At 40.7% G+C, this 25,991-nt stretch overlaps 1 protein-coding gene across 1 annotated transcript in view; it reads left to right on the plus strand.

Moving 5' to 3' along the window:
- Positions 1–23,747, plus strand: part of LOC111570773 (GDNF family receptor alpha-2-like) — a 47,209-nt gene extending 23,462 nt beyond the window's left edge. Inside the window, exons 5-9 of the mRNA XM_055011678.1 lie at positions 1,128–1,506; positions 12,342–12,454; positions 13,481–13,621; positions 17,380–17,522; positions 22,540–23,747. Of these exons, the coding sequence (XP_054867653.1) occupies positions 1,128–1,506; positions 12,342–12,454; positions 13,481–13,621; positions 17,380–17,522; positions 22,540–22,665 (902 nt within the window). The 3' untranslated portion in view covers positions 22,666–23,747. The remainder of the gene's footprint in view (positions 1–1,127; positions 1,507–12,341; positions 12,455–13,480; positions 13,622–17,379; positions 17,523–22,539) is intronic.
- The last annotated feature ends 2,244 nt before the right edge of the window (positions 23,748–25,991 follow it).

The following is a 25,991-nucleotide window of genomic DNA, read 5'->3' on the forward strand; positions in this document are numbered from 1 at the left end:
CATCCCTCCGGTGGCTCACTGTTGGTGTGAGAAACAGAGAAGCACAGATGATCGTGAATAGCCTCCCTCAGTGTGCAAGTCAGAGATTCAAGGATTATTGTTTTATTTGTTCATAGTACTTTGCAGCCAAACCCACTCTAAACCATATCAGATTAATGATGTTGAGTCAGAGGCTCACCGGAGAGATTTTGTATCCTTCTGCTGTGATTGTGTTTGATCCAGGTTATGTTTGCTTAAATATTACATCCCCCTCTACCAAAAATGATGTTTATATGCAGCAAATTTGGAATACATTTCTGCAGTGATGCTTTCTGCTAATGTGAGGAGGAAATGTTGCTGATTAATGCTGCTGACTGACAAGTTGCTAATATGGTTATGATGAATAAATTTGTAACATCATCAATGCTACAATGCATGATTTGAAGCAAACATCTTCCAGTGCAATATCAGCTTGTAGTGACAACAGAATTACTATATTAAACTTCTTGTGGTTATGTTCAGGCAGCAGGCATTGTTGAGAGCATAAAAAGATGTGGGTCTGGTTGAACAGTAAAATTATAGTTTGCAGTAGCATGAGAGACAGTGTGTTTATTGTCATTTAACCAAATCTACAATCATTTAAAAACCCAGACCACAAGTGCTTTTATTTTGTAACCCTAACCACACGCAGGAGTTGAGAGACAGAAAGTGTTGTAAACTTGCACTGTAAAAAATACTAAGTTTTTAGCTGAACTCTTTGAGAAAATTTACTGTAATTTTACAGAATTTCTCTGTTTTGTTAAATTACTGATAAATCATAAAATAACAAACTTTTTTTTTGTCATTTACATGAAAAACAGGCCCAAACTATCCACATCACACCCACATCACAAATATGTATTGTTGCAAATAGTCATTTGTCCTTTTACAATGTGTGTACATAGTTTATTATTGTATTTAAACCATCTAACAAATAGTTGTAATAATTTTCACCATTTTTCCATTTTTTGAGCATGTTTTTACATATTTTTCTGGCATCCTTGCTGCCAGATTCTTGCTTTTTACACTGAATTGCTATGAACTTCTTTGGCATTTAACTAAAGTCACTGAATTCTTTCTCTTTCTCCGTTTTGTGTATTTACTGTCAGGAATGCTCACAGTGGCCCCAAAAGGTTTTCACTGTCCTGACGCCGAGAGAAACTGCAACCCCTGTCTTGATGCAGCCAAAGCCTGCAACCTCAACGGCAGCTGCAAGAGGCAGCGCTCCACCTACATAGCTACCTGCAGCAAGGAGGACCCCAACAAGGGAGAGACCTGCAGTAAGAAGCGCTGCCACAAGGCTCTGAGGTTGTTCCTGGACCGTGTGCCCACTGAGTTCAGCCACCGGCTCCTCTTCTGCCCCTGCCAGACTGAGGGCTGTGCAGAGCGACGCAGGCAAACAATTGTGCCTGATTGCTCCTACAAAGATAAGGAGAAACCCAACTGTCTGGAGCTACGCGGGATCTGTCGCCAGGATCCTCTCTGCAGGTGAAGGAAAGAGAATGAATGTGGAGTGAAAGGCTTTGGGATGTAGACTGCAGAAGGAGAATGTGCTGTACTGTATGTGTTGAGTGTCCATGCATGCCTGTGTGGGTTTGTGCTTGTCAGGGTGGGTACTTGTGTGTGTGTGTGCGCTGGTGATTTTTTGTTTTGTTGGTTTAATCGATAGATTTTAGTGCTGTAAGACAAGTTACCACCAAGCACAGCTGACTCAATTTCATCTCATATTCATATAAAATGGAAACAAAAGAAAATTGAATCTGTGTGTTTTATCGCGTTTCTGTTTGATGGTAATTTCCTCCCTCCCATGTCATCCTAAAGTTTTATATTTCTCTGTTGTAACTTTGCCAGTGAAGTAATTAGACTTTCGGAGAAGCTGTGGCTATTAGATGCAGGATGAAGATGTGAGGCTAAGTTGAAGGGACAATGCTCAATTAAGCTGAACAAAACATTAGTGCATCACTTTGGCTCCATGGGGCCTCTATTGGATTCAAGCGGCCAGATTCAATTCACACCCACCCAGCCGTGACATGTTTCCTTGTGTTAGTGCTGCTGAGAGCAGGTGAAACACAGTGGTTGTAGCCAAATCAGCTGTCAAGATCTTTTTACCTCCAGAAACCTGTGCTATATCTGGCCATCAAGCGGCTGAACATCCAGCCGGTTGTAGGAGATACGCTCTGCATTAATTAGTCTAATAGCATAAAAAATGTGGGACATCTGAATAATTCTAAGCATTTAAAAGCTCATTTATGAGCCTAATGGAGTTCAACCAAGTGTTAGACCCTGCTAAAAATAATACTCATGAAGTGAGAATTAACAGAAGGGAAAACTTTTAGCTACTTTTTCATTTCCCAGTGTGACAGATGATTAGGCAGCTGATACAATTCGATGACAATCAGTGACGGGTCTGGACAGTGTTTGTGAGTTTAATACAGCGAGTAACTGTCCAGCCTCAGTAGGCATGGAGGATGATGACACCTTCCTGGCTTGTTACATGCAGTAGCTGCCTCAAAATCAGAGACAGACATTTCTTCAGTGAAATGCTTTTAACTTTCGGCAGCGTTTGTGTTTCGGACACAACAATCGCTACATGGCAGAAAATTATTTGAAGCACATTCAAACATTTTGCTGCAGAATTTCACTCTGCAAAAAAAAGAAAAAAAAGATGTGTGGCACAATTTGAATAACAGACATAAAAAGACAACAATCCTGTGTGTAAAAGCAAAGCACCACTTTGGTGCTATTTTTCTCTCATTTGGAAATCAAGAGAGAGCTGCTAGTTTTGTTAAAAATGAGAATAATTTGCTATCACAAAAATTCTAATTAGTCTGTCTAATGATGCACAACAGTTTTTTTAAAACCCAGTATTTCTCTGGAGGTTGACTTACCTCCTGTTTTCTGGCGTGAGCAGCCTCTAGGCCTGAGTGTTAATGGCGAAAATGTAATTCCTTTCCACCAACACTAAATCCAACCACCACACCGCTAAAGTACTGAAACTCTATCACCTCTCCTCCAATTTATGATTGTCTCGATAATTACCTGCTTGCCTGCATTGTGTAATCTGTTTTCAGGCTGAGTTGCTTTCTTTGACCTTTAGGCCCTCGGGTGTCTGCTGTGCACCTCCTTATTGAGAAAGATGAAATAGAACGTTAAAGCTCATTATCTGTGGCTGCGTAATGCCCCGCTGAGGTCAACAGCTCGATGAGTGTGTACACACTCACGCAGTACGGACACACGTTCGCCTCTGCACCAGCGGACCACCAACCATTAAAGCAGCCACACACACACACGCCTTCACACACAACCACTCCGAGCTTGAGCGTAATTCTAATAATCCTCTGTTTGTGCATTCTCCTGCGGTGAATAAGTGCTGCCATGCAAGAGAATGTCACTGCGATTCAATTACAGCGAGATTGGTCAGTGCTGGGCTGACACTGTTCTCTGATTGGTGGTTTTATCCTGCCATAAGTTGTCCATGATCATCACCATCCTGTGAGATATTCTGAACGTGTCCTCTATCTGTCTTTATGTCAGACACCATCACAGGACTGTTACATGTCCTTGAAGACCTGCTCAGTCTTATTTGATCTGATAATTCATTGACATGATGCATTAACCAGCACGTTATGGCCTTAATTTGCTCTGCACTTTCAATATGTTGTACAAGCAGATTGAATTTAGAACGTATTTGCCATGCTAATGAAGACAAAATCCCCAGATTAAGGTTTGTTTGGTGCAACCTTGGTGATAAACACAATTGAAAAAAGCTTACAAAGAGCCCTCGTTTGGAACTTTTTCAACGCACAAATCACAGCACACTCCAGTACAACACCAGAAGAAACCTTCCTCTGCGCCGTTCTCCTCTCTCAAAGATGTGTTGATAACAGCAGGGAGAAGATCATTCAACAACAGACCCGTTTCCCTCGGGGATCCCTGTCTGACTCCAAACATGGAAAACACAGCTAGCCCAAACCTATTTCATTTTAACACAGGGGACCGATCTAAAGAAGAGGGGGAATGGGAAGGGAAAGAGAGGGAGGGGAGAGATAATGAGACAGAGAGGGGAGGAGGAGGAGAGGGAGGGTCGCAGAATCGATCTGGACTGCAAAGCTACTGGAGCAGGTTGGAGGTCAGTGGTTTGGTCACATAGCTATGGATCTCTGCTGCAGACTCTGCAGGCCATCTCAAAGACAAGCTTAGCTCCCCGCAACGCACTCCAGTGAAGTAGGGGTCATGGCTCAAAACACACAAAAACACAAGTCAAAGCCTATTTAAAAATGCATCCTCGCCTGTGTTATGGGTCATTTTAAACTGTTAAAGGCCACCAATTTTGTACAAATGCCTTTAAATACTTTATTTTTAGACTTATACTGGGAGCACATTGGATGCCAAATTGGCTGTGATTTCACTTTTGGAGACAGTTTGGATTGTTCCAGGTGGAGCCCAGAGTTCAATCAAACAGAAACTAAATATTTGAAAGGGTTTCAAATATATAATTTTGGCTTGGGCTTTGGTGGCATATTGCACTGAAAGATTTCATTCTCTTTCTGGTCTCTGCAGAAGCAATTGTTGATGCACTCAGGAGATCTCAGGACTGTAGATGGACAGAGAACAAGAATTAAAAGGAGTAGCTCTTATTTCTTACACCTGGTAGTGCTTCTTCTGCAGTTATTACATTATTACCTTCCATAATCCTGTACAAACAGACAAAAACAGACATGCCTTTGTTTGTGAGTGTTCTTCCATTTTTCTCACCTCCTCTCCTCTCTGCTTCCCCACCTTGTTTTGTCACAATCCTTCTAGTGCATCCAACATCTATTCTGTTGGGACCGCTGAGTCCATAGAGTGACAATAGGCTATATTTGGATGCACTGTTTTGGGGTAGTGTAGTGTGTGTGTGTGTGTGTGTCCGTTCATGTTTGCAAGTAGACAAAACTCCCTATCCATTTCCATGTCACTTCACGCAACACAAGCCCAATGAAGCCGAACCCGAAGCGCATTGAGTTGTATACGTGTACTGTATTGATTATCTCTAGGATCAATGCAACACTTCTATCTTTGATTTATTTCCCCTGGTCTCCAGGCTCACTGGGTGCTCTTTGATTGAGTTCTGTGGCCACTGGTTTTCAAAGTGGGCAGCTGAGAGACAATCGATCACTGTACAGGTAACCTGACCCAGTTTTGGAAATTTACTGTACTGGGCTGCTTTTGCTTACAGAAGACTCAAACAGTTTCACCTTCTGTCTTTTATACACACACATACACAGGCACACACACACACACTCAGTGCCCTAAATCAACAATGTGCTCTGCTATATCTGACAACTCAAGCCTCCACTGAAGGGGAACAGTGTAGGGAGAATGACTGGCCCGGATGGCATTACTCTGTAGCTTCTGAAATGAAGCAGAAAGAAATCGGGATGCTGTTGCACTGTTATCATCAGTTTCTTTCACTATCTCTCTCTCACATTCACACACACGGACACATACATACACACTTTTGTGCTCATGCACTTTTGAGGACACTCCGAGTATTCCCTGGCCTCTAATTCTTTCCTAACCTCTCGTTCACATATACGGTCAGTTCTCGATGGGTTGCTGTAACTTTAATGAGCAACCAAGACTTGACTGTGTGGAAACAGACTTCTCAGGAAATGAACTACTTCACTGTGTGCGGGAAACAGTGGCAACAGAGATATGAGTGCATAACTGGAGCTGAGTATGTAAATTATATACCCAGCCCGAATATGTAGAAAGCTGTACACTCACCAGTTTCAACAGAGGACTACAACTTGAATTCTTTATCATTACATTTTTCTGTTGTTATATTTTTGTTTGTTTCATGCAGCTGGGGACTGACATATTTTAACCATATAAAGCTCAAATCAAACAGCTGCATATGTGCATATTTAGCAGTTACAGAGCAGATTTAGCTTCCATTCAGCATAATTTTCTGATCATCCAACAGATTTGAGTTCAATATTCAGTCTCCTCCTTCCTTCTAGTTATTTTTCATTAAGTCCTATGAAAAATATCTGACTGTGAAACTGTTAAATGCTCCACTATGTCACAGTTAGTTGCTTAGAGTGGATTTCTGAGCTCTTTCACTGGCTGGAAATGAGGATAATAAGAGCAATGATGAAAACGGTAGAGTTGCTGCTGTAACACAAAACAATGAGCTGAAAGACAGCAAAAGTTTAGAGAAACTGCAGAGTCTGCTGATAATTCTCTGTGGGTTCGTCACAACTAACTACCCATTTCATATTAGCTGGCCTAAAGCAGCGAGCGTTCAAACCAGCAGCAGCAGCAGCAGCAGCAGCAGCACCAGCAGCTTCAGTTCTTTGTCATGTCTATACAGGATGTGCTCAGGTGTAACACTGAATACTGAGTGTAGGTCACACGCGTTTTGGGCAGCACTCAGAATGAAGTGGAAAGAAAATTGATTAGAAGTGTGAGTGAAGGAAGAAATGCAGCTGAAACATCCTCTGTCTACAAATTTTTACACTTAATCATTTGAAATCCATTGTTAATAAAACAATATTTACTGATTAGCGCAGGTTTAAACCTAAATCTAAGTCCATTCATGCAGGTAAATCCAAGTCTTATCTACAAAGCACCCTGCTGAAGAAGAAGGACGGATCAAACTGTTCTCACTTTCCAAAAAAATGTTCTCACTCTCAAGGTCTCAAAATGGTCCTCAAAAAAAAATCATTCATGGATTTTCCTCACTTACCTTTTAAAGTCTGTGCTCAAGGCGATACCGGGACTTTTTTCTTTTTCCCTGGTTACAGTACAAGCTATCAAAGTGTCTTTTCTGATAGTATTAATCTCTGGTTTTGCAAGCAAAGCATGTGTCAATTGGTGACCTTTTCCTCATACATAGTATAGTTTGCTGCAGTGTGTGGCTTTAATCAGGCATCGGCTTCGGCGGAGACGTGCTTAGTTTGCTGGCTACACAAGAGAGCAGCAGAAGGGGTGAAAGGACAGCAAGTGAGAGTGGAAGAGAGGTGGTGAGAGGGATGGGGCAGGAACTGGACAGAAAGAGTTGTGCATTTAATTTCAATACATGGATTAGTATATGCCCATTTACTTTCCTAACTCTAATCTCTACGGGAACATGGTATAGCGGAAATCTGCAGTCATTACGGACTAGACCTCATACTTTCCTTTGCAATCTCTCCCTCAATAGTACCATATCTATTATTAATGCAAACATTATCAATAGAGCTTCGGACTTATCTGCAGAATGGTTGGTGTGTGGTTTTGAACGTGTCAATTAGAGCCTCCTCTTTCACTTTTTATCATCCTTCTTCTGAACTTCTCTTAGTACTTAAGGCTGAAAGCAGCACCGTGTACCTTTCTGTAAACACAGACGTGTTTCATATGTGACTAATGGCTGTGTAATTACTGCTAGTACCTGTTCTGCAGCCTTCTGGTGATGGTGTCATTTTATCGGGGACAGTTCATCCATTTGTTTGACGTGTACACTTTGTCTATAGAGGATGGCGGTTTGTTGTGTTTGGAGAGTATTTAGGGACTTTAGATAACCTTGGACAAACTACTCACCGTTTACCAAACAAGCAGTGCGGGGTAATGTGTGTGGCATGCTTGATTTAGCATTAATCCCGGTGACACAACAGTCAGTAGGGGGTTGTAAGACACCTGCAGCTGGTTGGTGTAGATCGAAACAGACACAGAAAGCACGAGAAAATAAAAGAAACAATTGCGAGCTAATTTTCCTGTCACCAAACAAGGAGCACTGCAGTCATGCACAAGTAAGTTTTTCAAAGTAAAACAAAAAGTGGCTTAATTAAATGAAAGTGCAAGTTCTCACCGGCCAGTTTTTGTTGGTTTCAATTCTCTGCTGAGTAAGGGGGTGAAAGGTTGTGTCATGTGACAGCTAAGCTAAAGTGCCTCGTGTTTTGACTGAATACCATCTGTCCACATTGCCCTTTTAGAGTATTGACTGGGAATTCCAATGAGTACAGTGGTGCCTAAAAAAGGCAGGCCTCTGTCCAGATGCATTTAAGTGAAAATACTGTAGCTGTGGGTAAAATGGACAGTCACGTCTGACCTGAGTGAGAGATCCTGTCTCGGGTTTACCAGAAGAAATTTAAGTGGGAAAACAGAAGCAGACGATTCTCTATTGTCTTTTAGTGGAAAGAAGAAAACAACTCTGACAGATGTTATTCCATATTAATCAAAATATATTCATAGCACTCTACTCACAAGGTCAGTGCTGCATTTTTAGGATTTTCATAATAGATTTTGTGACGTATCGAGCCAGGCGGCACAACTCTAAAGAGTAACAGTGAAATCTCAGTTTTTCCGAGCCCCATTGTTTTGTTTGGGTTTTAAAATCAAGTGACAAAAGGACACACAAGGTTGAGTCCCATTGATTAAACCAGGGTCGGATTCTCTCGCCATGAGTTTGCACATGAGCACTTGAAGCTGCAATGACAATCAGTTTATATGAAAGTGACAACAGGACTTTAATGAGAGAGCAGAAGAAGGAGAGGAGCGATAAGGTCAGAGGAACAACACCGTCGGGGAGGGAGGGGGCAGAGCAGAGAGTAACATCTTTTGTTTTCTCATTTGCTTCTTGTAACTGCTATTATGTTGGCAGCTATTGTGTCATGGTTATTGTTTCACATTCTGTAGATGAGTGAGAGATATGGTTTGTGAAGCCTCTCCAGGCTGAAGACTGGGAGAAGTGATAAGAATGAACAGCCATAATTTCCCATTTAACAGAAATTACCATCCGTGGAAGAACTCATCTATTTGTAGACAGAGCGCAGAGAGGAAGTCTCTAAACCACACGGGGCTCTCAATGAACTGTTGTTTTTGAAATGAAGCTATTAGAAGACTTTGGAGTCTGATAACAGTTTTTCTTCCTGCCTCTCCTCCTTCATAAGGAAATGGTTTCCAAGACTGACACTCATCTGATTTAAGTCACATTGTTTGTCACGGGCATCAAGTGATAGGAATAAGAATCCATATAAAAGGCCATTAGTTTTCTATTACTGCCAAGCTGGATGGACGGGCACTCAGCGCTCAGCCGAATCACTGTGTTTAAAGTGTCAGGTTGGTTGAAAGAAGTCTACCTCTGTGGGGGCTCCCCTGCCACTTCCCTGGGGGCTGAGTGGCTGAAATGACCATAAAACTCTGTTGAGCTAGACAGCCTGTAATTTCAGCAGCGAGAGGCGCTTCGCCGAGGTATAATGGAAAGCCCGTGGAAGCCATGAAATGTGCTGCATCCTGGTGTTGGAACACCATTGTCTGAACACTCAGTACACCTCTCTAAACTTTAAATTACTGTTTTTAAGCCATCATTGTCTGAAAGAGCACCGCTTCTAAAAAGAAGCATGGTGCTTGTTCGGTTTCTTTAATCTTTCGTGGTCTTTGCCATTCCTACAGAAATCTGACATTCACATTCTGTATTAGTAGGGAAGTGCTAAAGACCTTTTGCTCATAAAAAATGGCAAAATGAACAAGGTGTTCCTAAAGGTAGCTTTGTGTAGGCACAATAGAGTTGCTCCCACTCCCCTCTTCTGTCTGTTGTATCTTTTTTATCATCTGTAGCATGATTGTGGGTACAAGTGCTTTTTTTCCCTCTGAATGGAAATGGATGAGAGAGGGCTTTGAGTGAGGGGGACAAGTGTTGAGAGGGAGAGCTTTGCATTTGTGTGTGTTCATATGCATTGTGTGTTTGTGTGGATCTGTCTCTGCAGCAGCGGTGGCGCGAGCATATGTCCAGTTTTCTGAAGCGAGGTTTTACATGTGGTGTTAGCAACATGTCCCGTTGAGAGGCTCTCTGGGTGATTTGTGAGGAGGGCGGATGGAGATGGAGTAATGAAGTGTGTCTGAGTGGTGTTTGCTGCTGGAGGTCCAAACCTATCACACCACACTGGCTGCATGTCTGCGATGGTGAAAGGCACAGAAAGAAGGACACAGACAGATAGACAGACAGGGAGATTGCTATCACATTCCCTCTCAGCCAACTGCTCGTTTCCTTATTTGCAGACTTAGACGCAGAATAACAGCATATTGGTCACTCCAACAACAGAGGGACTTTCTCACCAACAGACTGCACTCTGGATGCATTTACTCTCCTCCTTAAGTTTCCTGAATGACAATGTACCTTCCTGCCGGAAACAATTGATTCTGTGTTTACAGATAAACATGCAGGTAGAGGCTCAGTATCATCACAATGCATCTCATCTACTCCAATTACTTTAGAGCCTCATGGAAAAGGAACAAAATGATGAGTAAGTGATCAAGTAGTGCCACTGTTGAATGTATAATAAGTGATGCAATGCATATTTAAAGACAAGGCAGTATGTAAATTTCTGTGACATTAACATTCCACCTTTTTAGGCTATTGTGGTATGCAGTGATTTGCACCATCAGCACTTTGTTGTTTTTTTTATTCCGAGTCTCTTGCTCACTGCATGAATGCGACTCTGTACATGCATCAGTCAAAGTTTCCCACCAACTACAGTATAATTCAGTGAATAAATTAGCAATGAGTCATAACGAATCATTTAAGCTTTTGCTCATCAGTGAAATGTGAATATAAAAATATGTACGAACGCATAATTCACATATTTTGTAATGTAATGTGTTTTTTTGTGAGGAAAATATGCTTTGAAGGTGAGATATCTTGGGAATTTTTATCATGAAGTGACTGTTGCACATTGATTTTGAAAAACTTAATTACATACCTGAAGGAGACAATCATCTGAAGGAGACAATCATCAAACACTTGATCCATTTTCCCTGAATTTCATGGGAAGTCTTCGAGGTTTTTTCTTTTCTTTGTGTCTTATCTGCAGTGGGTGCACAGCAACAACAATGAGCAAAGAAAGGTGCCACAGCAACAAATGTAATCTCATACGTAAAGCTCCAGTTGTACTGTGTCTGTGTGTCTGTCTGATATGGACAGCTAAGTGTACAGAAACCAATCGGTTCTGTCAGACGAATGAAAAACCTGGTTACAGTAAGACATGCCTGACTCCAGTGTAGACAGGGTGTTAAGGTTTGTTAGAATAATATTGAAAAATTCTTTTGAAAAACTCTCACCTTCTTCTACAAAGTGAAAAAGAGAATCTTTGACTGGATAAAAAAAAAAAAAAGCTCTGGACCTGGAGAAAAGAAAAGAAGAAATTTTGGGAAGCTTGCTCTTGTGCCAACAGTTAGATGAGAGGAACTGTCTGTCCAGTATAAAAATGTTGCCAAGCGATCATTAGCTTATCATAATATTAGAAGTAAATGTTTTCCCAGTGTGATTTACTAAAATAGTGGTGAGAAGCAGTACCAACAACTGGTTTGAGATAAAGGCTGCTGGTGTTGTGGTTGGCATCTGGCTGGCAATTTATTTCTTTATTGTAATTAAAATGTCACAACGTGACAAGAATTTATTGCCTTTAAAAACTGGCCTCATATTGCTGTTTAAAAAGCACAGTAACAAATGGCCATACAAGAGACTGAGTAAGTGAAAGAATGCTGTCAGAGTGCCTAACATGTAACAGTTAATTTGACCTATGAGTTACCTGTCAATATGCTCGATATTTGCCATCCAACCAGTCGAACAACCAGACAAAGCATTTCATAAATTGCATTCACTAAATCTGCAAAATCTGCTGTTTATATGTTTGTGTGTATGTCTTCACCAAGGACAAGACAGCCGCAGGTATATTACAGTACCTTTAAACTTAAGACTGAAAAAATGGTCAGAGCGGGTCAGAGTGAATGAATCATGACAGAGACACAGAACGAGGAAAGGAGAGGGAGAGAAATGTGCAATGGATTGTGATTCACTTAGTGGGCAGCTATGATGTGAACAGTACAGACAGAGCAACTTTGCACACGCTACTCCCAATAAACCTACTTAAGTAGATTAGCATTGCCACCCTGGGGGCCTCCACAGACTTAAAGCTCTTATCACAAACACACCAAAACAAAACATACTATTTTTATCAGTTTCCTCCATTTGTGGGGAAAAAACGAGTTCGGGAGACCATCGAGATGTCCAGGATAATGCTGTGAAGATGCTAAATAACTTGTAGTGAGGCATAAGTCGAAACCGGTTTACTATTCAGGACACCTGTTGTAGCAACCAGGAAACAGATGTTGCATCGACTTTCCTACTTTGATGCTGGTCACAATTGCCAGCTGCTTTGTAGTAAAAAATGGTGCCAAAAAATTAGGCCCAGTGCGTCTGAATTTGTTTATGTACACTGTGTTCATCTGTCATGTGCTTTGAGTTTATGACTGACCTCCTGTCTCTCTTTTTTCCTGTGTGCTTCATGTTTGCTGTGCAGGTCTAGACTGGCTGATTACATAGTGAACTGCTGGACGACCCCGCACACAGTGAGCACTTGTCCCAATCAAGACAATCACCAAGCCTGCTTGGCCTCCTATGCAAGGCTCATTGGTCAGTAGGGGGCTGTGGGGGACACTGATGGATTGAGAGTGTGTTTGTGTATGAGAGAGAAATTAAATGTGGGAGTGAAACGGAGGGGTACATACAAGAATGCACAATCACACTATATCTCTCTGAAATTGCAGCTTCATGGTGAGATAATGAGTGATGTTATAATAGTATATAAGAAGAGACGGTGCAGCAATAGTCTAGTCTGCATTTATCATGAGGACCAGACAGAGGAGTTAGACTGAGTTTTTTTGTACTTCCTGGCCTGATATCTCCACAAGCACACTGGACATCAGCTTAGTACTAGAAATAATTTGGGAGTAGAGGCGCTCAGAGAGTGTTTACTTAATTAAAACACTTGATGACCATCTGTTTGCTCATAATAAATGTTGTGCAAACAATGTTTGCAGGCTAGTATATGCATATTTTTCACTCCGAGCCAGCAGCACCAACGTGATGTTGTGGCAGAGCTCTCAAAGATTTCCAAAGGCAAATTTACACAATAGAACTGTTTTTTTTCACTGCTTAATGGTTGCTGAAGTATCTATATTTCAGTATCAGTCAGTGCTTTCTCACCGTGTGTCATAAATCAGGCAGCATAAAGTGATAATATGCAACAGTGCTTCCTGGTTTTCTGTGGAAAATGCAAAAATAAATGTATCTAACACTCATGACTCCAGCTAAAAGCACTGACACAGAGAGACATTTGAGATGTGAAATGTTTTGGTGCAGTAGGGTTGTATTCACACACTTCCTAAAGCAACTTCCTTTGAACAATATTTATAACATAATGGCCTCTTTACATGTAAAATAAAGCATTACAGAGTGGTTCACCTTCCCATAAACTCCAGCAGTGAAAGACCATTCCTGTGACTAACATCTTGTTGTTCATTTTACATAATATTTGCAATAAATGTAATCCATTATTGTCCATTAGTGACCTGCAACTGTTTGTCCTAATGTGTGTGTGTGTGTGTGTGTGTGTGTGTGTGTGTGTGCTCGTGTGTGTGTGCGCATTTGTCCTCACAGGGACGGAAATCACCCCCAACTATGTTGACAGCAGCTTCTCCAACTGGACCATCTCCCCATGGTGCACCTGCAAGGGTAGTGGAAACCAGGAGGAGGAATGTCTGAACTTCCTGCGGTACTTCACCGATAACACATGCCTAAGTGAGCCACCCTGACACATGCACACTCTGCATCCATCTGAAATGTGTTTTGTAACTGATATGGCTCCAGCAGTCATGTAATATTAATACGCACACAACCTGTGCGATGCTGTAGTTACTCTTAGATGCTATGTAAGAGCAGAGTGAGCCATGAACTTCGATCTAATGCAACTTTAATGGTTTTATGTCAGTTTCTGCTTTTCAATGTCGCTGAGCTCTCCAGTGAAATAACTGTAGATGCGATGTTAGTGAGGAGACAGAATGTGGAAATAAAGAGAGGTGGGGTTAGTAGCAGGGGGCTTCTGGATAGTCTTCAAACAATTTAGTATAAAATGCTAAAAGAAAGGTTTTTTTTAATTTGATTATTTTACATATTTTTTGTTAATTTGGTTATGACAAATAGGAAATTAAGGCAGAAGGATTAAGGGAGAATATTTGCGGATGAATGCATGGATGAATGGACTTGGAATCCTAATGTCTTATGTCTGCTGCACACTTGGATACAACTTTTCCACATACACTCCCATGTCCACTGATTAAGTTGGAATTAAACATTTTTAGTTTCTCAGAAGCAAGTAATTTCTTATCACCTCTCATCCCTCCTTTGGGCAAGATCTGCCCAGACTTTAATACAAAAGAAACCATTTGCATGTCATTTTCACATTCAATCTGAGGGAGTTAAAGGGCTTATCCCTTATGGGGAGAAAAATGTCATGAAAAGGAACCGACTCGCACAAATGGAATAATAGGGAAAGCTAAAATACATATCATCTGTACATCTAATGCATAACACACAGGGTGCAGCACGACAGAGGGGTTACTTCAAATAACCTCACGCCTTTTTCACCGAAAAGTCAAATATAGCGAGCTTCCCTCTTTGCTATGGCGTAGCGAGGAGTGTCATCAGCGCTACAAGACACCGTTGCCTTTAACATGTTCTATTGTGTGGATAATGCTTTCTGACCATTTCAATAGATTGCTGGGTTACCGTTTTAGCTGAGTGTGCAGGATGAGGGATGAGGCTGGGAGCTGAGGAGGCGTCTTGAAAAATAACACAAAATGCAGCATCTCCTCTCTGCAGTCAAGGGGAACAGGCGATAAACTTCCACACACCAGGGAGTAGGATATACACAGAAACACAAAGTCACTATGCAGTATGATACATACTCGATCACCCTAAACTGCAGGACATTAAAATTACATTTTATGAAAACATCTAGTTGAAGAAGGTTGAACAGCAAAATCATTCAAGCATTAAAGTCAATATTTATCAGTAACCAAACTTTAATTGACTATGTTTAAGATCACCATTGTCTTGCTGGAAAGGCAGATTTTTACCAAAGCTTGATGCACTGATGCTATCATATTAATCTATAAAATGACTTGCAGTTCCAAAGAATTTAAGATGACAGTCACATGGTCAACCAGTTCCCGAAGCAGCAAAAACACCCCCACAACAGGATGATCCTCCTCCATGCTCGATTGTTGGATGGTTTTCTTGTTCTAAAGCATGTCTTGCCTTTCTTATGCAATCAATGGGACTATAAATGGGACTAAACATTCCCAGTTTAGTCTTTTATGTGCTTTTTGGTCAAGAACTGAGCACAGCCAGGTTTCTTGGTATGAGGTCCTTCCTTGTTTAGTGCCCTTCCTGTGGTACTGACAGTTTTGCTCCTGCTTTCATCAGAATTGTTCTTTTGCATGTCTTTTGTGGTAAGCATTTGTTGTTTTGAATGTATTATTCTCCCTGGAGAAATTTTGCTTCTTCTTTCACCCCCTCGGTCACACCACTAGTCTTCCACTTTCAGTCTCTCTGTCTGTGTTTCTGTCAATCACACACACACACACACACACACACACACACACACACACACACACACACACACACACACACACACACACATATTAACACTGACTGACAAATCAAAGGACATTGCAAATGAAAACCACGTGCTAGACAAATCATTTTCTATCCTCACTCTGTTTCCTATTTTTTCTCACAGGTTCAAGCAAAGGAGTATCTGAATACTTTCCGAATATATATTTGACTAAAATATGTGCAGAGGCCAAGAACATTCCAGCTAAAAGAATAATAACGATAGTCAAACATAGTCTGAACTCCGATACCTTCTTCTCTCACAGTGTCTCTCCTCCTGTTCTCTCTTTCTCTCTTCCTTTATCTCTTATTTCATCAGCCCCTGCAGGTAGGACAATACAGGCCATGCCCAGGGGTTAAAGGAAAACTTATTCAGTCATTAAAAATTTGAATTGACAATGAGCTTAATCACTCAGTGGAACATTTGGGTGCAGTAAAACATCCTGGGTGGAGGCCCTCCAGCCATCTCCTTTGATTTATGACATTATTCCCTCATCTTACAGTATCTGTAGGGGGATAGCTAGCTATAGCCAACCCTGACAAACAGATGTGTAACATCACACGTCTCAGCAGTACTCCACCAGCTCTTTACTGCTAGGAATGAAGTTGCTTCCTTCTCTGAGCTGTGATCCTCCTGCAGAAGCCCAAATCACAGTTTGAACCAGAATGAAAAACACGAAGGGGGCTTTTATGTTTGTTGTATGTGCAGGTGCATATGTATATGTACCTTTCTACCTTTCTGTATGTTTTGCTATGCCACATACTGTATGTACTTGTGTGTGATCTGACAGACAAATCTTTGTGGCCATGCATCTGAAGTCCTCGGGACTGTGTGGCCATCTGATTATGCCTGTGCATTCCACACCTATCCTATTTGTCCTTTGTGTGGTGGCGGGGAAATGCCATTTCTCCTTTGTTTGGGAATGTTTTGAATTTGATCAGTCACATAAATCTATTCAAAGTCATTTCTGCATGCTGACCTTATAATGGAGGTGATTGCCAAGCAATTACATGCCTTGCCTTCTCTCTGGCAGAACAAAGAGAAACAAGCCTCGTGTTTTAAACGGATGAGCAGTGAAAAGGTACTCAGCCTCTATTTTACCATATCTAGCTGGAAAGCTGACTGAACAGGGATTTATCACATTTTTGCAGAGACTCACACATGCACTTAGACACAAAATTACACACATGCATACAGTACATCTGCAGGCGCAGATACACAAGCACTCATGCGTATTCACAGACCACTGTCCTCTGTTTGAACTGATTGATTTGCTACTTTTAAAAGATTCTATTGCCATTCCATGCCGGCAAACAAATTAGGGCTCATCATCTCAAGTGCGGACATTATGCCACTATTTGGTCAGCTTGTTGCAATACTAGAACGAGTGTTGCAACATAAAAGGGCTTTTGTAATGAGCCGCAAACTGCAGTTGTTTGTATTTGATGAATGTGTCCTTTGTGCCTCTGCATGATTCCCCTATAGAAAGATGATTATGAGCTAAATTGATAGCATAAACATGCAAGGCAGTTCAAACTGAGACACAGCTTACAACATTAAACATGTGGCAGATATATTTTTTTGCAAGAGTAAAAAAATGAGCAGCCTCCCCTGTGACAGATTTCACAAACAAATCTTCTGATCGCCGGTTGTGATTAGTTTGTTTCACAACTCTCAAGGTTACTGACAAAGCAAAATGACTGACTCTCTGTGCTCTTTTTACTCCTTCCTTTCTCAGTCCCACTCCGCTCTGCCTCATTCCCTCAGTTGCCAAAGATTGGGCAGGGGACCAAGAAGTTGACTTAGAGCTGTCTGTCTGCTAGCTGGCTTCTTGCTGGGACAGCAGTCAAAAACAAATGACTTTACATCTCTGTCCCTGCAGGAAATGCCATTCAGGCCTTTGGTTATGGGATAGACAACACACAGAACAAAAACGTGTCTGTCCCAGGTCCCTCTGCAACATCGAAGACAGGGCCCGACTGGTCAACAGGCATCTCAGAGCATCCTTCTGTCACTATCCCAAAGGTAATAGGTTTGCACTTACTGTTTCATTGCATGCTGTATTACAAATTTTAAATTTATGTGAAAAATGTAATGTAGAGGTATCATTTAATGCCTGCTTGTCAATCAGGTAGACTCTTAGAATGTAGAGATTTAATCTGGGAGTCGCATGTAGGACAGCTCATTGTCTAAAATTTTAACAGATGTGATTTTTGTTTTTCCTGTTAAAAGATTTCCATATATTTCCATCACTTTTCAGCAACTTTTTTGCATAAATTTGTTCAAATGGACCTATTTCAGAGAGAGTGAGAAAAAAAAGCACTCCACCCTGCATCCATGAAAGGGGGATTTTGTACAGTGGCAAAATCATAAAGCTCAACATGCTTCATCATTCACATTCGCATCACATTCCATCTCTATGCTTGTTAAAGCAATTGGCACATCAAAACAGGCGCTTTATGATAAGACAGTTTATGCTACACCCAAGATGATGACATGTGGTTGAAATATTATATTTCTCTCTCAGACAATGAAATAGTGAAAGGAATGGGAGGTGGGAGCTTTAATCTGGATTAGAGGTTCTAAAATACTGGCCCAGGGCCTGTTCTCTGCTGAATACTGTCTACTCTGAAGACTGCAGTTAACTCAACTATAACTGGGTCCACTGTCTGGAGCAGAAAAATACATTACTGTTTACTGTACTGCACAAATGTATATGTGTTTGTCTTTTAATGGAACTGCACTTCATTCTTTCCTCAAATAAATGTGAAAATGACAGAACCATATTGTCCGCCAAAGGCTTCCTCTCTCTGTTTTTCTTGAACAGGTGACAAATATATCACTCTGCACTTTTGGCCAAGGACAGGGTTTTTCTTCTTTTTTTTTAATCCAGCCATTTAGTTTGATTTGTTTTCATAATGAAATATTGTTGTGTTTTATAGATGTAGTTTAGATGTGCCATTGCAGTCTTCTAGTGTAAGACTAATGATGTTTTTCACCTTTTCAGGGGACCCAGTTACCAAGCTTGACTGAATTAGATACTGTAGTATAAAAGTGTCCTTTGTAAAGCATTCTTCTGCTAATGTTATTGTTTGTGTCATTTTTCAGTGACTATTACTGATCTAAATCCATGCAGCGTGCAGTGTTTATGAATGCAAATTTGTGTGCTGAATGAATGACTCCCATTAAGACATCTCACATCACAGCCATTAAATGGTCACACTGCACCCGAGTCATGCAGTATTGTGCTTTACACAGAAACCCTCATTGTTGGGAAGACAGCAAATTAAAACCTTAAGAATGTTGCAAAGAGGAGAATTAATGAACAAGCACCACTGATAACAATAACAGTGAGTATGTTTAGGAAAGGTACTGGTGGGGAAGGAGGATGGCAGGGAGGGAATAGATGGTGGAACTGCTTTTTCCAAAGGTTTTATGTGTGTATGCCAGTATTGATGCACTGCTCAGTGCCTGTCTCACTGCAGCATGGTGTTTAATTTATTGTAAAAATGGTAATTAGGAAACAATAAGACGTGTGATTACTCAAGCAGGAAGTTTATAATTAGAGAGGGAGCTGGTAGGGACATTTTGGGTGGCCCTGCGTTCTGAGACAACTATGCTTGGCAATTAAAACTTGTCAAACTTCCATGGCAGATAAACTGGGGGAGTGTTGTTATGGTATGAGTCCTCTTGGCAAAAGACCGACTGTCCAGAGCTGTAAATCTCATGGCAGCCAACGTGGCCACAGATGTGTGAGTACACATCTCTACAAATGATCTGAGTGAAATATATGCGGTCTGTGGTGGATGGATAGACACTATCACCATGACACACAAGGATAATAGGGTGTAGGAGAATCTGCCGCTTGTGAATGCTCATGGCAGTTACACTGCTCTCCTATACACTATAGGGTATTTTCAGATAATTTTGTGTAATTATTCACAATGTCAGTGTCAGTCATTATGGGCTTTATCCCAAGCTCGCTGAGTAAACGTGGGCTAAAGCTTGGGTCTTTCAGCATTGTAAGGACGCTTGGAGATTAGGTTTGATTGATCTATACTGCACCAGAGTGTTTACATTGAGAGGGCCATGCCTTGTAAAAATACAGTTTTCATTGTTTTTGGACATAATGTTGTGTCCTCAGTGTGTCTATAGAACTACAAAAATGAATAAAAGCCACCCCCTCGTTTCTTTTCTCCGTGCATAGATCAGAAAATGTGTCTCTGAAAGAGCCATTCAGGTTTACAGGCTGTTGGGATGTCTTCCTCCTACAGGGCTCCTCTCTGCCACTCAGTGAACAGAGTGGCTGTAAAGAGAAAGTCTTCTTCCTGAAAAGGGGTGTGGACAGCAGCAGCTAAGTTGAATTTGAAACTACAGACACTGAAACAGCCCACTGGGTACATACTAAAATTAGGAATAGCATAATAGAATGAACAATCTGTGTGGTTTTTTAAGCTGAAACTTGAAACTCACATTCTGGGGTCATGTAAGACCTTTTTAATACTAAGTTGTTTAAAGGGGGTGTAACATGGGACCTTTAAGATTTGTCCCTAAGTACACTTATGTTGTCACAAGACACTTGCACAGACAAGCAGGACACTCGACTTGGAATTTGTACGGTTTCTGTGAGGTTGATTTTTGGATGCTTTTGTCAGACCAAATATTTAGTAAATTTTCAATTTCATTGTGACACCACAGTGATCCCTTAGTGAGGGTCATGTTTGAAAAGTGGCAAGTGATACTGACCTATACTTCCAGATTTTGGAACAGCAGCTCCACCTCTACCAAAAGCATACATCGTTTTACTGTGCCCACATACAGAATGCAACATTTACACTAATCAAACATCCTAAACTTCAGACTCAAAGGTACTTGACACAGTGCAACAGTAGAAAGTATGGAGGGCTTTAAATCAGGGGTTATCCATCACAGGCTCTGTTTATTCAGAGAAAGACAATTGTTTTCCAATTGTCTCCTGATTTGAATTTTAATTCCCTCACTTGACAAATTCTCAAATAAGTAATTGTTTTAAGTGAACTGTTCATTTTTATTGGCTATAGAGTGTCATTTGCAATGTAATATAAAGCAACCTGTGTATGTGACTCCCCACCTTCCCCACCACCAACTTCGTAACAGCGGGGAGCTGCTGTCATCTCTGTTTCCATGTAACACTGTCTCTGTTGATTTTCAACTCAATTGAATGGAATTGACTGTGAACAGAAGCCACATAACTCAGCGTTACTCGATAAGTAGCCTGGGGAAATGCAGCTCTGTTTCACTGTAAATTTGACAATAGTGCTGATTGACAATAAAGCATGTGCTGCTTATGTGTGCAGTTACTTGTTCAATGACAAGTGAGATAGTTCTTCAACACATTGAATAATTAGTTTGGAGCATTTTCCATCCTCTTTCTCTGTGCTTGGGATATAACGTGAGCAAATGAGTGCATGTTTTGACATTGTCTGTATTCCGTCACGGTTTATGCATATGTATGCATGTGTTTGTGCTTTAGCCACTGGTTTATGTGTATGTGTACCTTCTACGCTAGCCAGAGTAGTATGTGTGGATATTGGCTGCAGCCAGAGATCTGGACTCATGTCAACAGGCTGCTGCCACACATCACTGCCCTTGCTAATTAATTGGCTTTTAGTCGCGGATGTGTTTGGTGCATTGTCAAGCTACCCATTGCTGTCCCTCCGCACACCCTTCTTTTTTGGCAACTGTCATTTCAATCATTTCTTTGTAAAGTGTGAATACAGAAGCTCAGGTACTGTGATAACTGCAGCTATTTTGGATCCTCACTCTCCCTCTAGCTTCCTTCTTCCTTTCCCTTAACAGTGAGAAAAAATGGCACTCTTGTTAATATTATTCAAAAGCATTTTCTTGTTTCATTATTTATTTTCACATTCAGGTGTTAGCTTGTTCTGGTGGAAGATGAGGTGCTGATAGATAACATCTGTGTAGATGTTTTTTCCCCCCTCTCTGTGTACCGAGAAATGGACCAAAGTGCAATCTCTGCAAAGGTTGCGTTGGTGAAGATGAGGTGAGGGTTGGTGGTAGAGGAGGAGGAGTAGGAGGAGGAGAAAATGTTTCATGTTCCTTATGATGTGCCTCTGTATTGCTGTGCTGGACTGAAAATGGTGCCTCCACAAATTGAGCGGGACTACTTTAACTTGAAGGCAAATGGTTATGCTTTGTGTTACAAGAATCCGAGAAAATTGAAAAAGTATTCAAAATGCTAACAATTTTATGGAACAGCACATAATAAAGCCCATTGTAGTGTGGATATAACAGTGGAACTCTGGAGGCCATAGAATTTAATATCTGGACTGATTCCCTCTCCTCCCTGCCATAACATGAACAGTGTGGCAAACTGCACGGCTTATTCTCAGTTTGCACACTGTACACAAGTTTATTTTCTCTTGTGCGTAAGAAAAAACATTGTTGTTTTTTGATTGTGCACAGTCAAACAACGGGTCTCACAACTGTTTTGTTTAGCCTCTACTTGCTGTAAGATATGCCTTATGAAATATTGAAAAGAAATTCACAGCTGCTGTTGGCTTCTTGTAATGTGTGTTTGGCTTCGTAGCATGTTTTCCTTGTAAATAAAGTCTGTAATGATAGCTTTAAAAACTGTTTAGAGACTTGCTGGCACAACCTAAAAGACTTTAAGAAAAAATAGAAAGTGCTCACAAGAAGCTCTCCTTTGTTGCCAACTTGTTTAAGAAGCAGTGAGCATACTAAGCAGCAGGGGCTTGAAATATACTTCACATATCAAAACATTTGGTGGATCAAACACTTCATGTTCATGCCAAAGTGGGTGTGCCATGGATACATGTAATTCCTCATTCTGACTTTCTAACTTGTGTTTTCTCTCCCCACCCCCCGTCAGCTCTGACCCTGTCCAGTGTCACCTCCCACCCGTGTCCTCCTCCTCCTCCCTTATCAAATGCCAGAACAGAAAAGCAGCACGAGTGTCTGAGTCACGTCTAACCTTTACACATTTTTTTTCTCCCTCTGTGTGTCCCCTCTATCTGCCCAGTATCCTGAACCAAGAGACGGTGGCCTGGACCTGGGAGAGGATCACTCTCCCTGTCTCTGTGCCAACGTCTGGGCTCTGCTTCCCAGCCTCGCTTTGGCTCTGGTCCTGGCCCAGCATGCCTTATAGAAGCCCCAGTAGGAGAAAAAAAGAGGTCATCCACCCACAAGCTGATCCCAAATGCAGAAGGTGTTGTTTCTGAGACTGATATTAAGAAGGCTGAATCTCTGGATAGTTGACACGAATGGCATTTATGAAAGAGGGAAAAGAAGGGTCAAGAGAGGTGGAAATTATTGAAATTTTACAACTGTGAATTTGTTGTTCATTTGATGTATTGTTCGGGGCAGACCGCAACTGTGATGGAGCACATGGCTTTACAAAGGACCCTTGGTAGAAGAGGCCATGACGTCCATTCTCTGGGAACGACTCTGCCTCCTGACTGAGACACAAAAACATGGACGACTGAAGCCGCTCATGTCAAAGACTTCGGCACTTTTCTCACCAAAGGAGGGACAGAGGGAATGAACAACATAATTAAAAGGAGACAGGATTGACAGAAAAGAGATTGTTGCAGAGAGAAAAGGAATGAGCATGAAGTAAATGTCGTATAGTGAGAGCGAAAAAAAGAGAGACTTTGGTTTTTTTGTTGTTTTTTTTTTTGTCTTGAATTGGTTCTTGACTTAATCTTCTCTTGGACGAACAGACCATAAATTTAGGGGCGGGGATGGGGGATGATTACATTCTGTCTCTTCAACACTAGTGTAAACTCTAAACTGTAAAGCCTACTCAGTGTTCTAAGTGTTGGTATAGTATCCGTGACCATAATCAATCTACAGCACAGATCTTTCATTTGGGTGCTACAGTATCCTTTTTCAGCAGGCATTGAAAAGACCTTAAGGTGACGATGTTAAAAGTCAGTGGTTCTATGGTCATTTAAGATGTTGTTGTTGGTGACTGTGGGTGTTCACCATATGTTCACCTGCACATGTGTATATTCCTGTCTCTATGTATATAAACAACACTTTTCTTTCGTTCAACCTAATGATATCTAGTGTCTTGAAAGGACATTATTGTATGCTAAGGTGGCTGTGTATATGGTACCAATGGAAGGCCTTCATTATCTGCATTTATATTTGTCTATTAAGGTTTGATCACAAAGAATGTATACAGGGATGAGATTAAATGAGCTCAAACTGCTTGGAAAGCCATAACCCGTGTGTGAATATTGTGCTATGTTTACTGAGTGCGTGTACTCGCTCATTACAACGTGTGTATGTGTTTACATACAAGTAGTTTGTACGTAGTGTTTTAAAATTGCCAGTGTGACGGTTTGTTTTCCCCCTTCAGAGAGCAGACATTATAATGTAGATTGTAATTAAGTCTTTCAGAGAGCCTGATTGTGTGACCCAACCAAAAGAACCAACAGTTATATTGTTCCGTATTTTAATGGTCCCACCGTCTGTTAACAAAATTTTTGTTAATTCACATACATATATCACCGTATCTAATTGCAAAAAAAAGATATTATTAAAAAATGTGAACCTGCCCTTTAAGAAGTCAGTTTATAACTTATGCATACAGTTTATATTACATGCGGACGTGCAAGTGTCTTATTAAGGCAGATTATTATTATTATTATTATTATTATTATTATTATTATTATTATTATTATTATTATTATTATTATTATTATTATTATTAATAAGGTAGACTTGACAAAATGTCAGCCTGTCTTTTGAATAGCTCCCACATTGGAAATTGTTCCACACGGGCTTATTTGTTGCATTTGAATTACAAAGTCTCCAGCCGGCAGATTTCAAAGTTTTGAACGAGAGTAGCTGGTGTTTTCAGCCGCTCAGTGTCCACTATTAGCAGGCCTTCAAAGTATTTCTGTGTGTGACTGATACAACGTTCAATTAAACCACATTTATTTTTAAAACACTGTAGGAGAACATTTTGTAAATAAGATGAGTGAATCATATTGGAGCATTCATTTAGAAAATCTGTGTAATCATACACTAAGAATATTATCTTGCCCATGACATATTGCTTTCCTTTGCTAAACATACACTCTGACGTGCTGACAACACATTTAAACTCTTAATGGCATGCGTGCAGATGAAGGACATATTTTTCTATCCCTTTTCTTGCACTATTTTATCCCTGCAGTGAACGAATGCTGACCATTACAACCGATATTTCCACAAAATTGTTTATGTCTTTAGGCAGCACATCAAGTGTACTGTTATGCCACATAAATGCATGCTAGAGAACCAAACAGCTTGTGTTACCGGCTGATTTAGAAAAGGTTTACAGATGTATAATTAAACTGTGCTCAGTGTGTTATTGTTAACTGTGACTGAAGCGCAGTACGGTCAGGTCTGGCAGAAATTACAGCAATTTCCTAAACTGGTGAGTTTACTGCTCTGGGCCTCTGGGAATATAAAATATCAGAGACATGAATATAACATGTATATTTTTTCTTTGCGAGCTACACATTCAACACATTTGAACAGTGACACCATGTTTGACATTATGGCTCGGCCTCAGCCTTTCGGATGTCAGAAGATACAATAACACACTGATGTTAACTGTACACACACAATTCAATTTTCGGGAGTTTACACCAGCCTTATAACAAATAATCACACACATTAAAAACATCCATCAATATTTCAGACAACAAAAATATACTGAAAGATAAAATGATGCAGAATACATCAGTAATTTGTGCGAGGTGTCAACACTGAACTACAACTCACACATACATCAAGCATTTCTCTTTTTATCTGCTATTGCTCTTGGCAATGCTGAAAAACTTTTAATGATAATGTAACTGTAGAAGTTTACAAGCTGCTCTGTATTTCACTCAAGGCATCAATTCTGTCAATACGGTCATCTAAGTAAAAATACAAACTAAGTCTGATTGGGCAAAATAGTTTCGATGATATTCGCCATCTAAAACATATCTACAGCATCACCAGTAAATGTCAGGCTCTATGTGGGAGAGTCCAAAAAAAGTAAAAAATAAATAAATGGAGTTTCTTATCTTAGGGAGAAATCCATCAAAGATGAAGCAGAGCTGTCAATTCTCCAGCAAGAACAGCCTCACTAGTCCATAATGCAATACAGTCATAATATAGTCCAGACCCCATCACAGACACAGGCCAGTTTTCTCTAGCAAACACTGGTTCTTTTTATAGCAAGTAAACTTATTATTTTGATATTCTTACGTTTTCATATTGAATTACGTATATCGTGTTTTTGAGCTTACTACTGCAAGATGTGTTTGTCCACTTTGATGCTTAGGCCCTCCTTTACCTGCAGTCACTAACAACTTGATGTATTTTACATTGGGCCTGAATTATTTAGAGTTCAGTAGAATCTACAGCTGGATTATGACTGGGAGAAGGTAAAATGCAAACAGACTGCAGCATTTGTACATGGATGATAAC

Source organism: Amphiprion ocellaris, chromosome 6 (genome assembly GCF_022539595.1).
Source record: "Amphiprion ocellaris isolate individual 3 ecotype Okinawa chromosome 6, ASM2253959v1, whole genome shotgun sequence".
NCBI classification, from domain to species: Eukaryota; Metazoa; Chordata; class Actinopteri; family Pomacentridae; genus Amphiprion; species Amphiprion ocellaris.